A 15,138-nucleotide genomic window follows, 5' to 3' on the forward strand; every position below is an offset into this window, starting at 1 on the left:
AAAATAAAACTTTATGCATAATGCAGGACTTTTAATTATAAACAGACCTCAAAATACACTGGGACTTTTATTTTGACATGCCTATGCTTCACTATTGCTGCCATTCAAAAACATGAGAGAGACAAAAATCTGGCCAGAGTAACTGATCAGGGTTTTTCACCTGTTGGATCTGGTTTTGGGACAAACCCTGAGTTGCTTTCCTCCACCTCTAGTTTACCTGCGGCCTGAAACACATGAAACACGCCGTATTAAACCAAATGACCAAAAAGACAAGTGAAGTCTGCCAATCAAGAAATGATTCTCATTAATTTCATGAAGAATGCATTTTCTGAACATGCATTTGTCCGGTGCTCATATAAAGGATCAAAACTGCTTCATGTGTCAATCTACGGCACACATACTGTTATTTATCAACACATGCATGCAATGCTCGTGTGCATAAAACATGCATAAAGCGCATGCAGTACCACATTAGCGGGGTGATCGGTCGCCAGGCCGAAGTCTCCGATCTTCACGTGATCCTGAGAGTCCAGGAAGATATTGACAGGCTTCAGGTCTCTGTGGATCATTCCCTGTTAAGAGAGACATTATACCATAGTCTTTTCTCATAAGCTGATAACTATTTATTTGTGCAGCCCTTTCAATTCAAAATTAAGTGAAGAAGAAAGGAACAAAGGGGTAAAAATAAATAACTAAAAAAAATTTAATAAATACATTAAAAAAAAAAAAAAAAAAAAAAAATCATAATTAATTTAAAAAAAAATAAAAAAATGTAAAAGGTATAAAAGATATTTGGACTAATAAAAAATAAATTGGAAAATGTAATTTAAAAATTACAAATATTCAACCCTTTTCATTTAAAGCTAAAAAAAAAAAAAAAAAAAAAACCTAAAAAAAAAAAAAAGAGTATCAGATTTTGGAGGAAACAAAAAATAATTTTTTGACAGCGTAAAAATTTCAAACATTTTAAGTGTAAAAAATGTTAAAAAAAAAAAAAACGGCTATCAGAGATGTTTGAACAAATAAAAAATTAATTAATTAAAAAATTAAACATTTCAAATATTTCAAATTTAAAAATGTAAAAAATAAAGGCATCAGAGACATTTGGAATTAAAATAAATAAATAAAAATTACATTTTCAAACATTTTAAATTTAAAAATGTAAAAAATAAAAAGGCATCAGAGATATTTTGAATTTTTTTTTTTTATATAAATGATCAAACTTTTAAATTTAAAAATGTAAAAAATAAAAAAGCATCAGAGATGTTTGGAATAATTATTATTATTTTTTTTTAATGATCAAACTTTTAAATTTAAAAATGTAAAAAATCAAAAGGCATCAGAGATATTTGGAATAATTTTTTTTTTTTTTTTTAAATGATCAAACTTAAATTTAAAAATGTAAAAAATCAAAAGGCATCAGAGATATTTGGAATAATTTTTTTTTTTTTTTTTTAAATGATCAAACTTTTAAATTTAAAAACGTAAAAAATAAAAAAGCATCAGAGATGTTTGGAATAAATAATATTAAAAATGTCAAACATCTAAAATTTAAAAACAGCTTGAAATACTTGAATCTCCCTCCTGTTTTTCAGAGTGGGTTCACCTGCTCATGGATGTAGGACAGACCGTCCAGAATCTCCCTGAAGAGCCTCCAGAGGCGGCTGACGTCTAGATACAAGCCCTGATCGATCGTGTCTCTCAAAGTGCTTTTTTCACAGTATTCCATCTGAACAGACAGAAAGACACTTAAACACGCTTCAGCTGCAGCACAGCCTCACACTGAGCATCAGTGATGATGAACGCACCTGTATGTACAGGTAATGCGCGATCAGCAGCGGCTTCTCTGAGTCTGAGCTCTCCAGCGGATCTGCTGCTTTCCTGCCGCTGCGCTCCTCCTGCAGGGAGAAAACACAAACTATAATATGTTGATCCCATACTTATGTGATTTAGAAACGACATCTAATAATAACGGCTTCATTAGTCATGTTTCCAGATGAAAAATCAGTGTGTCTCAAATCTGATCCTCAGGATCTTTTGAGGAGCGTTTGTTTCCAGAAGCTTTACTTTCACTGTTCCTCAGCGGAGGAATGATCTTCACAAGCCTCCAGAACATCTCACATCTTCTGAGGAGCCTTTATTTCTTCATCTCTCAATCACTGCATTATATGTTTGGATCATTTACATCTCATCTCATTACTGCAGATATAGAGCGACCGCTGATATTTAGATCTGCTCTACTGTTATTAAGATCTCAGTGATTTACATACAAGCAGCAGAATTTCATCATATTAATATCAGCATCTGCAGCAAATTCATATTTTTGTCTCTGAATAAATCAGTTTTTCCCTCTATATTCTCACTGTATCAGATTATATTAGCCATAAAAAACCTGATGGATCAAATGATACAAAACAAAAAACACAAATGGATTTTTTTCAGATTTTAAAATATTTTATTTAAAGTTTCAATAAACTGTTCCTATCTTTTTTTTTTTTCAGATTTTTCTGACTATAAGATTAATGTGATGAACTACATATTTATGATATTATAATAAATAACATTTAACCTTATAGTTTAAAGATTTATATCATAGTTAAAAATTATTTTTATTTTCTATGCAGATGCATAACTGAATAATAAATTACATTGTTTCTTACTTCATAAAGTAAAATTTTAAATATAAAAAATGAAAAGATCTTTGAAAAAAAAATTAATTAAATTAAATTTAAAACATTTTACATTTTAAAAATAAAAAATATATCAGATGCTTGGAATAAATAATTTAGAAAATTAATTGCAAAATGTTGTTTGATAAAGTTTAACATTTTTAATTTAAAAATGTAATAAAAAGGTGTCATATGTTTGAAATTCTTTAGTTTACATTTTATTTTTTATATATAATATAATACTAAGGAGTTTTCTATGCAGAAGCATAACTAAATTATAAATTAAACAGTTTTTTACTTCATAAAGTAACATTTTAAATATAAAAAGAAAAAAAAATCTAAAGACCTTTGAAATAAATAATTTAAAAAAACTAAAACTTGATTTTAAAATTTAAAACATTTTAAATATTTACATTTTAAAAATAAAAAAATATATACAACTATATTACAAATTATGTTATTAAATATTTTCATTTTTACTGAACCTTCTCATAATAATAATTAGCCTTGTATGTTAAAAATGTATCATATAACGCAGTTCAAATTTATTTTTGTTTACTATGCAGATGCATAACTAAATAATAATTTCACAGATTTTATTTATTTATTTTTTCTACTTGATAATCTGTAATGTAACACCTGCAGAAGGGCCTGACCTGCAGCACACTGTCTCTGCTGGCGTCTCCGTTGTCGAAGATGATGTCGCTCTCCGAGTCGCTGTCAGGAGGGCTGCGTGGGAACACAGAAGCAGGTCAGAGATGCACACATTCTTCATCATCATCTTCATCATCATCATCATCACAGACAGCGTCTGAACAGCAGAAGCTCACAGGAAGGAGGGACAGAAGACATCCCCCTCCTCATCATCGTCCTCCTCGTCGTCGGTGGAGTCTGCAGCGCTGCATTTGGCGCTGGAGGATCTCTCCAGAGACGTGCTCCACTCCACGGAGCTGGCGAGGGCCGGCGGAGGAGCGTCGTCCTCGATGTTGTCCATCAGTCCCAGCTCGTTTCTCTCCGGAGCCGCGGGTCGCTGCGCTCGCTCGGGGCTGCTGACGGTCTCCGAGCTGTCGCTGGTCATGGCTCCGGTCACCGGCGTCTCGTGCCGCTCGATCCAGGCGTTATAATAACGCACGATGTTCTCGTGGTTGAGTCGAGACAGCAGCGTCACCTCGCCTTTGATCCGCCGGAACTGTTTGCTGGACGGGTTCACCTGGATCCGCTTGACCGCATAATAACAGCCGTCCAGCGTATTCTGGACCTGAACGAAAGAACAGAACTATGAGCACTTAGAAACCAAACATCCTGCTCTCCTACAGGTTTCCCAGCAAACTAAATATTAGCATTTTTACTTTAGGATATTTATTAAAAATTACTATAAAATATTATTTTATACTTAATATAATAATAATAATAATATCATATTTTTAATTTAAAAAATAAAATATTTTATAATAAAATATTTTATTTTTAAATTAAAAATATTATACTATTATATTAAGCATAAAATAAAATTTTATAGTAATTTTAGAATTTTTTAATTTTTTATGAATAGAATACAAAATAATAATAGGTTTTATATGCAAATAGTTACAATATTGCTGTTCAAAATTAATTTTAATTTTCTATGCAGTTGCATAAGTAAATTATAAATTATATTATTATCCAATTTTGCTATATTCATATAATATATAATGCAACATAATACTTCTCATAATAATAATACTAATTAGCATATTCTAATATGATATAAGTTTTATAAAAATTATATGTTAAAGATTTATAATATCACAGTTCAAATTTATTTTATGTCCTATGCAGCTGCATAACTAAATTATAAATATTATAATCCAATCCAATATTAATATAATATATAATGCAACACAAACCTTCTCATAATAATAATACTAATTAGCATATTCTAACATAATATATATAGCCTTATACATTAAAGACTTATAATATCGCAGTTCAAAATTATTTTTATTTTATATGCAGATGCATAACTAAACTATAAATTACATTATAAATAATATTAAATACTCATTTTATTTTATTTATGTAACATTATAATATTCAGCCTTATAATCACAAAGATGAATTCTTTCCAAACAGAGCCATTCAAATCATCTCACAGAAAATCAAATGTATTTTGTTTTTTTCCCAGTATTGTGCAGCTCTAATACTGTCACTTAAGACTCGCAAGCTCCAAAGGCTGGTTTCTCACATCTCACAGACGAACGAAACAGGCACAGTATTAGTATAAGTATTATTAACGAATCTCAGTCTGTTAAACACAGAGATAGAAGACGTCTGACCTTTATAACAGCCCCGAACGCTCCCTTCCCCAGCAGCTGCAGCTCGGAGAACTCGTTGTAGTAGCGCGAGAACTGCTTCGGCACCTCCGTACTGAAGGGGGCGCTGAGGAGGTGACTGCGTGGGACGACCGTGGAGGCGAAATCAACGCCCGTGTCTGAGGAGCAAACACACATGGGACTCGTTACGGAGATGTGTCATGCCCATTCAAACCGAGAGGCATGTGCAGGCAGGTTTTTGAGCCAAGTGAATTTTGAATGCAGCTTCCAAAAGACAAAAATAGCAGATTAATATTTTTATATTTCATATAATCACACCGGCGTGATTAGAACGTTCAGTGCGGCACATGATTCTGTTAAACTAATGAATGCAACAGCCAATCAGAGGCATTCAGATGAGTCACCGCTAAAATTCACCAGCATTCAATCATGTGGGGTTCCCTCAGGGATCGATTTTAGGACCACTGCTTTTTAATCTTTATATGTGACCTTGGAGCAGGAAACCAGTCATGAGGGTAAATTTTTTTAAATTGGGATGTATGCATCATCTGAAAGCTGAATAAATAATCTCTCCATTGATGTGTGGTTTGTTAGGAGGACAATATTTGTCTGAGATACAACTATTTGAAAATCTGGAATCTGAGGGAGCAAAAAAAATCTAAATATTGAGAAAATCATCTTTAAAGTTGTTCAAATGAAGTTCTTAGCAATGCATATTACTAATCAAAAATTAAGTTTTGATATATTTACAGTAGGAGATTTACTAAATATCTTCATGGAACATGATTTTTACTTAATATCCTAATGATTTTTGGCATAAAAGAGAAATGTATAATTTTGACCCATACAATGTATTGTTGTCTATTGCTACAAATATACCCCAGAGACTTAAGACTGCTTTTGTGCTCCAGGGACATATGTTACCTTTCGGTCACATTATCAGGAGGCATGGTATCTCTTTTCATTGTTAAGCTGATTGATGTTGATGATCCTCTTCAACTTGACTCACTTGCAAATTGCATCCAAAACATAAAAGACTGGATGTCACAAAATTTTTTACAACTCAACCAAGATAATACTGAAGTTTTGCTTATGGGATCAAAAGCGCAGAGAGAGAAACTGACCCCTAAATTAAATATACTAGGTCTGAATCCAAGCCAAGCAGCTGAAAATTTAGGAATTGTCTCTGAGACAGATTTTAACTTTAAAGCTCATGTACGTAATATTACAAAAAACTGCATTTTATCATCTGAAGAACATTATACTTATTATACTTAGACATATTTGAGAATGCAGATATTTTATGATATAGTTAACACGTTTGGGAATATTTAGAATAAAATTGAAAACGTAAATAAAACATAAGCCTATATCGGTTATAGTTACATACTATATATGGCTGCTGTGTGTCACATGACGAGCAACCCCAAAACATGAGTGCAAGACGCCCCTGGTGTGATGTGTCATGTTAAATCAGCGTGTGTTTGTGCGTGTCTCACCCTCTGGACTGGACTCGGGACACGGAGGGACGCTCTTGGGCGACGGAGGACGCAGGAACGGATGATCCAGGAGCTGGTGAGCGTGCCAGCGATCCGCGTCATTCAGACACACACACCTGCACAAACACACACAGATTAAATACATATAACCACACTAGTCTGGGGTTTCCCAAACTGAGGTAGATGAGGGAACTGGACGCTATTGATTACTTAAATAAATAATATATAAGCTGAATAAATAATCTCTCCACTGATGTGTGGTTTGTTAGGAGGACAATATTTGTCTGAGATACAACTATTTGAAAATCTGGAATCTGAGGGAGCAAAAAAATCTAAATATTGAGAAAATCATCTTTAAAGTTGTTCAAATGAAGTTCTTAGCAATGCATATTACTAATCAGAAATTAAGTTTTGATATATTTACTGTAGGACATTTACTAAATATCTTCATGGAACATGATCTTTACTTAATATCCTAATGATTTTTGGCATAAAAGAGAAATGTATAATTGTGACCCATACAATGTATTGTTGTCTATTGCTACAAATATACCTGTGACACTTATGACTGCTTCTGTGCTGCAAGGTCATATATGTGTTGGTCATACTATACAATGATTTATAGCTTGTCTTAATTGAATAATACAGAACATAAAGAGCTTTAAAAAATAACTGCATATTAAATCGCAATCGCAATTAGATTTTCCAAAATCGTTCAGCGCTGACACACACTCACTTGTTAAGGAAGTCGTGCAGGTCGCTGGGCAGGTTCGCTGGCAGTGTCACAGGAAACTCCTTGACCTCTCGACCCTGAGCGAGCGTCAGCAGCATCAGCCCCAGGCTCCAGACGTCTCCCTTCTTCCCGGAGCGCGAGGGCAGCGCGTCCTCGCTGAAGCGCACGTGACTCTGCTCAAAGATGTCCTGCTTACAGACGTCTGCCAGACGCTTGGCCAGACTGTAGTCTGCGAGCCTCACGTCTCCCCGAGCGTCCAGCAGCACGCAGGACGGCTTCAGCTGCTTGTGCACGACGGAGTTAGCGTGCAGATAGTCGAGCGCGCTCACCAGCTGGACAGCGTGTCGCCGCAGCTGATCGATGGGCACCGGAGCGCCGCCAGACAGCAGCTGAGACAGGCTGCAGCCGGGGACGTGTTCGGCCAGAAGATCCACCACCAGACAGTCGTCTCGCTCGACGCAGCTCAGAGCCTGATAGTGCACCAGATGAGGATGACTGAGCTTCAGCAGAGAGTTCAGCTCGCTCTCCGCACCCTGGATCTGAGAGCAAACAGCACATGTTCATCAGTTCTGTATCCGGACCGGTGTTTCCCAACCACACTAGTGTCATCATCTCTGTAACACTTTACAATAAGCTAGAATCCACTGCCAAAATATTATATCAGACAATGAACGAAAAGCATTAAAAGTGTTTTACATTTGCATTTATTCATTTAGCAGGTACTTTATTTATTTATTTATTTAATGCGATATCAGCAAAAATCTAAATTATAATAATAATAATAAATATTAAATAAATAGAGAATAAAAAAAGACAGTATTTCCCCTACGACATTATAAAAAAAAAATAGCATTTTTTAAAAACTACATAAAATTATTTTAAAAAATAAAAATTGTAGACATGAATATATAAATAATTAAATTATATTAAAAATAAAGCAATTATAAGATCCATCGAGAAAATATCAATCTGTTATTTGACAGAAAATCTTAAATATTCTCAGAGGACTTTTTTTTTAAATGTCCATGAATGATATTTCTGAATAAAACTGTTGCCTAATATTATTTAATGATATTCAGTGCTTTATCGTCAGCAGACACTTCTATTCATTCACCAGTTGTGCCTACGTTTACATTTCTTTATAAAACTAAAATAGTAATCATCAATATATAAAAATAAAAATAGAATTTGTATTAAAAATAGAAAAGCGTTTCTAAAATAGAAAACTAGAAACTAAAATCATAAGTAAAAAACAATTTTTGAATGGAAAATAAACAATTTCCATTCAAAAATATAGCAAATATGATTTTTTTTTCTTTTGATATTTGATTAAAAAAACTATATTTTTTTAATTGTACAAATTATTAATTTTTAAAAGGCTTAAGAACATCCATGAATTAATTTTCTAAACAAAACTATTGCCTGATATCATTTAATGCAGGATATTGCAATAAAATATACTTTATAGTCAACACGCAATTTCATCCATTTATCAATTGTGCCTATTTCTGAATTTCTTCATACAACTAAACTGTTCTATCAGATATTTAAAACTCAGCTTTGATTTGTTGATTTCTCTACCTGTTTTTTGCATTTCTCTATTTTCTCTCTCTCCTGGCTGGTGAAGAACTTTCCGATTGTCTTGTTCCAGCGAAGGATCCACTCGTAGACTACGGAGAAATCTCCAGAAGTGGAGTTGAACGCGTAATAAACACTGCGTCCCAACCGCTCGCTCTCACCTGAGACACACACACACACACACACACACACACACACACACACACACACACACACACACATACACACACAGAGAGAGAGATCAGCATAAGCTCCATCCAGATCCAGCACTAGTGCAGCGTTTCCCAAACAGGCTTTCCAGCTCATCATTAATTTAATCAGAAAAAATAAATAAATAAATAAACAATCAAACTATTAACATTATTAAAACATAAGAATTAAAAATTTCACAGATAATTTAAAAATAAATCAAAATGAAATAAACTGAAAAATAAAACAAAATGAGTTTCTAAAACAGAATAAAATAATAAAATAAAGATGTAAATGTTTTTATTAATAAATGATTTTAAAATAAAAGAATAATTAAATGTAATCAAACACTAAAGTTATTAAAAACATAAGAATGTAATATTTATTAAATAAAAAAATCTAAATTAAACATTTAATAAAATAAATAAATAAATGTAAAATTACAATAGTTTTAAAATAAAAGAACCAAAATAAAACAATTTGTAAAATATATAACTTAAGATTGTTATATAATATTAAAAAAAATAATAATAATAATTAATAAAAATGAAACTTTATATTTTTGAATAAATTTGAATAAAAACATTAATTTAATAAAATAAAAATGTAACTTTAGAATAAATCAACATTTTAAAATAGAATAATAAACTAAAACGTGACAATTATTAAAAGCATAAGAACATAATATAATATTAAATAAATAAAATTAAAGTTAAAATGAATAAAATTATTTTAAAATAAAATAAATCAAAATAAAACAATATTTTAATTGTTTACTTGCCTATCATGTGACCATTAAACCACATCAGAGAACCGTGAACATGTAAGCATGCTCTTGAATTATATAAAACTCTAAGTAATACTTGTTGAGCTCGAAGAGGTTCAGGAATCCCTGCACTAGTTAATCTCAGTAATCATTTATTGCAATCGCACACAAAGTGACGAGAGACGCTGGTTGTTCTCAGATCTTACCGATGCACTTCCCTCTGTGAACCACCACCTCTCCGAGGAAGCTGTTGCTGAAGTGAAGGAGCTCCTGCTGCCGTGCGTTATCTTCATTATACGTGTCTCGTCTGAGAACAGAGAAGAACAGCACTCAGACCCAGACTCTGTGTGTGTGTGTGTGTGTGTGTGTGTGTGTGAGAGAGAGTGTGAGTGTGTGTGTGTGTGTGTGTGTGTGTCTGTGTGTGTGTGTGTGTGTGTGAGTGAGAGAGTGTGTGAGAGTGTGTGTGTGTGAGAGTGTGTGAGAGAGAGTGTGAGTGTGTGTGTGTGTGTGAGTGTGTGTGTGAGAGAGTGTGTGAGTGTGTGTGAGAGTGTGTGTGAGAGTGTGTGAGAGAGTGTGTGAGAGAGTGTGTGTGAGAGTGTGTGAGAGAGTGTGTGTGTGTGTGTGTGTGTGTGTGTGTGTGTGTGTGTGAGATGATCCAGACTAGAGCTGTGCAATTAATTAAAATACATTTTCAATTATAATTTTGGCCTCCAATGATTATGAAAATACAGTAATCGAGATCTTAAAGGGATAGTTCACCCAAAAATGAAAATCCTGTCATCATTTACTCTCGCTCATGTCGTTCCAAACCCGTATGAGGTGCTTTCTTATGCTGAACATAAGAGAAGATATTTTAATCAAACAGTTGGAGACTTCCACAGCATCTCTTCTCCTACTTAAAGAGACTGCAGGCTAACACGTGTGCTCAATACTAACCAAATGTAAAAGGACTTTTGTAGCTTTAATAAGAAACAAATTAAGTTTAATTCTTACAGTGAATCCTATGCTGTTTTTTTACATTAGGATTATTCATTTCTGTAGTAGGCAGTTGTTAACAATACTTAAAAGGACAATTTCTTTATTCTATTGTATTTGTCCTTTGCATTTTTTTTATTACTGACAGTTTTACTTTCAATAACCTTTTTTTTTTCATATTAATATTAGTTACTAGTATTCACCGGTATTGGTACTGAGAATTGTGACATTTTGCTGGTTTCTAAAATGCAGATTCAACCTTGTTTACAGATAATATATGTTTGATATGTATAGATATCTATAGAGAAGTCATTCATATAAAACAAAGACCCACGTAATGTTGAGTGTGACACTTGTCGTAATGTAGCGGCTGTAATCCAGACCTGTGTCTGCTGCTGGATGTGGTCCGGCGTCTGTTGGTCAGTGTTTTCTTCACGTCAGAAGGATCCACCGGAGACCCAGACGAGGCAGACGCGTGTCTCTCTGAAGCAGGTGTGACGGTGACAGCAGAGCTCTCCAGACGCTCCTGAGTCACAGCACATCACTGACACGTTATTACACCCGCCGCGTCATAACATACGAGACCTCAAACCAGTCATAAGGGTCAACTGAGATTTATACATCATCTGAAAGCTGAATAAATCATCTTTACAATTTATATAAATTGTATAAGTCCACTGTATGAAGAGTTTTTGTGTATAATTTGTCAGTTTATTTTATTTTGCTATCCTCACCTACATAAATAAACTATAGTGTCCTGCACCCACTAGTAAAAAATATCAAATATTATATACATTTATATCATTTATATTAAAAATATTATATACATTTTGATTTAAATAATTATATCAACATTATTAGTTTTCACAGCATTGCAGTAAATATAAGGGCCTATTTTATTATTCTATTTAAATAATTCATTTTATATACATTTTTCTTTTTTACAGCATTGAAGTACATCATATGGCCCTATTTTATTATTATATTTAAATAATTCATTTAGTAACATTACTCATTTTCACAGCATTTAATTACATCATATGATCCTATTTTATTATTATTTTATGATTATATTTAAATTTAAATTAATTTTATTAACATTTTTCGAAATTGAGATTTATACATCATCTGAAAGCTGAATAAATAAGCTTTCCAATTTTTATAAATTTTTACAAGTCCACTGTATGAAGAGTTTTTGTGTATAATATGTCACAGTTTATTTTATTCTGCTATCCTCACTTACATAAATGAACTATAGTGTCCTGCACCCACTAGTAAAAAATATCAAATATTATATATGCGGTCTGAATAATTTTTGGTTTGACTATGTATATAATAAATTAAAAAAAATAGAATATATTAACAATTAAAACTTCATTGCTATGACATCGTATAATGTTTATATGCATTACTTAAATGATACAATACAACAATAACAAAAAATGTAACAGCAGGCCCATGTGATTTACTTCAATGCTGTAAAAAATAAAAATGTATACAAAATTAATTATTTAAATATGATATTTACATAATAATAAAATTTTAATGATTATTTAAAATTATTTAAATATTATAAATATTATTATAATATTTTAATTCTAATATATTTTAAAACTACACCATTTAAATACTATGAATATTAAAAATACTATTAGAATATAATAAGAAGAATTACAATAAAAAGGCTCGTGTGATGTACTTACTACTGTTTATATCGTTAAATATTGTATCTAAAATAATTAAAAGCCTTAATATTTATTGAAGGAAGAGACAATGTTGATGGCATTTCTTTAAACGCTTAAAAACAGCCAGCAAATATATTCCTTCTGCTGCAGCAGGAACTGACTGTGTTTGGTTTTCTCTTCTTTTCTCAGATGAAGAACGCTCTCACCAGCTTGGCCATCTCTTTCTTCCTCTTCTCTTCCCGTCTCTCCTCCTCTCTCCTCTGGATTTCTGCAAGAATCTCATTTTGCTGCGGAGAGAAATATGACAATGAGTACAGCATTAAAACATAAATATACAGTACAGACCAAAAGTTTGGAAACATTACTATTTTTAATGTTTTTGAAAGAAGTCTCTTCTGCTCATCAAGCCTGCATTTATTTGATCAAAAATACAGAAAAAAACAGTAATATTGTGAAATATTATTACAACTTAAAATAATAGTTTTCTATCTGAATATACTTTAAAAAAATAATTTATTCCTGTGATGCAAAGCTGAATTTTCAGCATCATTACTCCAGCCTTCAGTGTCACATGTAACATCCAGTCTATCACATGATCATTTAGAAATCATTCTAATATTCTGATTTATTATGAGTGTTGGAAACAGTTCTGCTGTCTAATATATTTGATGAATAAAAGTATAAAAAGAACTGCATTTATTCAAAATAAAAAAAAATTCTAATAATATATATTATAATAATATATTTTCTTTACTATCACTTTTTTAATCAATTTAACACATCCTTGCTGAATAAAAGTATTGATTTTATTTTAAAAAAAGAAAGAAAAAAAATTACTGACCCCAAATTACTGACCAGTAGTGTCTATTGTTATTACAAAATATATATTATTTTAAAAACATAGCTTTTTTTTTTTTTTTTTTTACTTTTTATTCATCAAAGTATCCTAAAAAAAGTATCACATGTTCTGAAACAATATTAAGCAGCAGAACTGTTTTCAAACTTTGATAATGAATCATCATATTAGAATGATTTCTAAAGGATCACGTGATAATGATCCTAAAAATTCAGCTTTGCATCACAGAAATAAATGATAATTTAAAGTATAATAAATTTAAAAACAATCATTTTAAATTGTAATAATATTTCACAATATTACTGTTTTTTTCTGTATTTTTGATCAAATAAATGCAGGCTTGATGAGCAGAAGAAACTTCTTTCAAAAACATTAAAAATAGTAATGTTTCCAAACTTTTGGTCTGTACTGTATATATACATTCATAAATACTCAGACCATAAAGAGACAGCAGCCTGATAAATGCACTGCCTGTCATTAAAGTTAATCAAAGAAGAACTGAAAATCATTCACTGATCTTGACTGACTGATGTTTTTTGTGTTTCTTTCTTTATTCAGAGCTGCTCCTTGACGGTTTGCAGCATGTTGTGCAACAGGAAGTGACACGTACCATCTGCTCTTCCTGTCTGCGGCGCTGGTCGAGCTTTTGCTGCTCCTCCAGAGCCAGACGCTCCTGCAGACGCCGCTGGTTCTTCAGCATCTCCTCGTGGAAGGAGCTCGAGGGAGGAACGTTGTGCTCCGTCAGAAAACCCTGAACAAAATCAGCCAACTCATAGATCATCACCTGACAGGAAGAGGAAGAGGAAGAGGAAGAGAGGAGCACACACATCATGAAACAGAGCCGTCCTCTGCTGCAGCACCTGATCAACTCTTAGATTTATTCATTTATATTAAAAATATTATATACATTTAGATTTAAATAATTATATCAACGTTATTAGTTTTCACAGCATTGCAGTAAATATAAGGGCCTATTTTATTATTATATTTAAATAATTCATTTTATATACATTTTTCTTTTTCACAGCATTGAAGTACATCACATGGGCCTATTTTATTATTATATTTAAATTTAAATTAATTTTATAAACATTTTTCATTATTATAGCATTGAATTAAATCATATGGGTCTATTTTATTATTATATTTAAATTAATTTCATAAACATTTTTCTTTTTCACAGCACTGAAGTACATCATATGGGCCTATTTTATTATAATTTTATTATTATATTTAAATTTAAATTAATTTTATAAACATTTTTCTTTATTACAGCACAGAATTAAATCATATGGGTCTATTTTATTATTATTTTATGATTATATTTAAATTTAAATTAATTTTATAAACTTTTTTTTATTACAGCATTGAAGTAAATCATATGGGCCTATTTTATTATTATATTTAAATTTAAATTAATTTTATTTTATACAGCGGTGAAGTATCATAGTAATCATATAGGCCTATTCTATTTTAATTTATTTCTTATAATATTAATTTTATAATTATATTTATATTATTTATATTAACATAAATGTTCACAGGACTGAAGTAAATCATATGGGCATAGCTTTTTTTTTTCTCAACTATAATAATAAGAACCATTATTAATAATTGAGTGCCAATAATAAAGCATATTAGAATGATTTCTGAAGATCATGTGACACTGAAGACTGGAGTAATGATGCTGAAAATACAGCGGCACATCACAGAAATACATTACACTTTAACAGATATTCACATAGAAAACAGTTATTTTAAACTGTAATAATATTTCACTGTTTTTACTGTATAATTATTGCAAACTTCTGACCGGTGGTGTATATGCCCTCATCTTGAGGAAAATGAGATGTGTAATGTCTGCGGGCGTCTCACC

General features: G+C 31.7%; 1 protein-coding gene across 1 annotated transcript in view; it reads right to left on the minus strand.

The window, feature by feature from the left end:
* The window catches only part of eif2ak4 (eukaryotic translation initiation factor 2 alpha kinase 4), a 33,127-nt gene that overhangs the window by 15,678 nt on the left and 2,311 nt on the right, over positions 1 to 15,138 (minus strand). Inside the window, exons 3-17 of the mRNA XM_042743091.1 lie at position 15,138; positions 13,873 to 14,046; positions 12,613 to 12,693; positions 11,105 to 11,247; positions 9,953 to 10,053; positions 8,795 to 8,952; positions 7,217 to 7,752; positions 6,481 to 6,596; positions 4,985 to 5,139; positions 3,500 to 3,927; positions 3,326 to 3,398; positions 1,809 to 1,898; positions 1,607 to 1,729; positions 468 to 572; positions 161 to 224 (exon numbers count right to left, since the gene is read on the minus strand). The exon at position 15,138 is cut by the window's right edge and continues 102 nt beyond it. Of these exons, the coding sequence (XP_042599025.1) occupies positions 161 to 224; positions 468 to 572; positions 1,607 to 1,729; positions 1,809 to 1,898; positions 3,326 to 3,398; positions 3,500 to 3,927; positions 4,985 to 5,139; positions 6,481 to 6,596; positions 7,217 to 7,752; positions 8,795 to 8,952; positions 9,953 to 10,053; positions 11,105 to 11,247; positions 12,613 to 12,693; positions 13,873 to 14,046; position 15,138 (2,348 nt within the window). The remainder of the gene's footprint in view (positions 1 to 160; positions 225 to 467; positions 573 to 1,606; positions 1,730 to 1,808; positions 1,899 to 3,325; positions 3,399 to 3,499; positions 3,928 to 4,984; positions 5,140 to 6,480; positions 6,597 to 7,216; positions 7,753 to 8,794; positions 8,953 to 9,952; positions 10,054 to 11,104; positions 11,248 to 12,612; positions 12,694 to 13,872; positions 14,047 to 15,137) is intronic.

Source organism: Cyprinus carpio, chromosome B17 (assembly GCF_018340385.1).
Source record: "Cyprinus carpio isolate SPL01 chromosome B17, ASM1834038v1, whole genome shotgun sequence".
Lineage (NCBI taxonomy): Eukaryota > Metazoa > Chordata > Actinopteri > Cypriniformes > Cyprinidae > Cyprinus > Cyprinus carpio.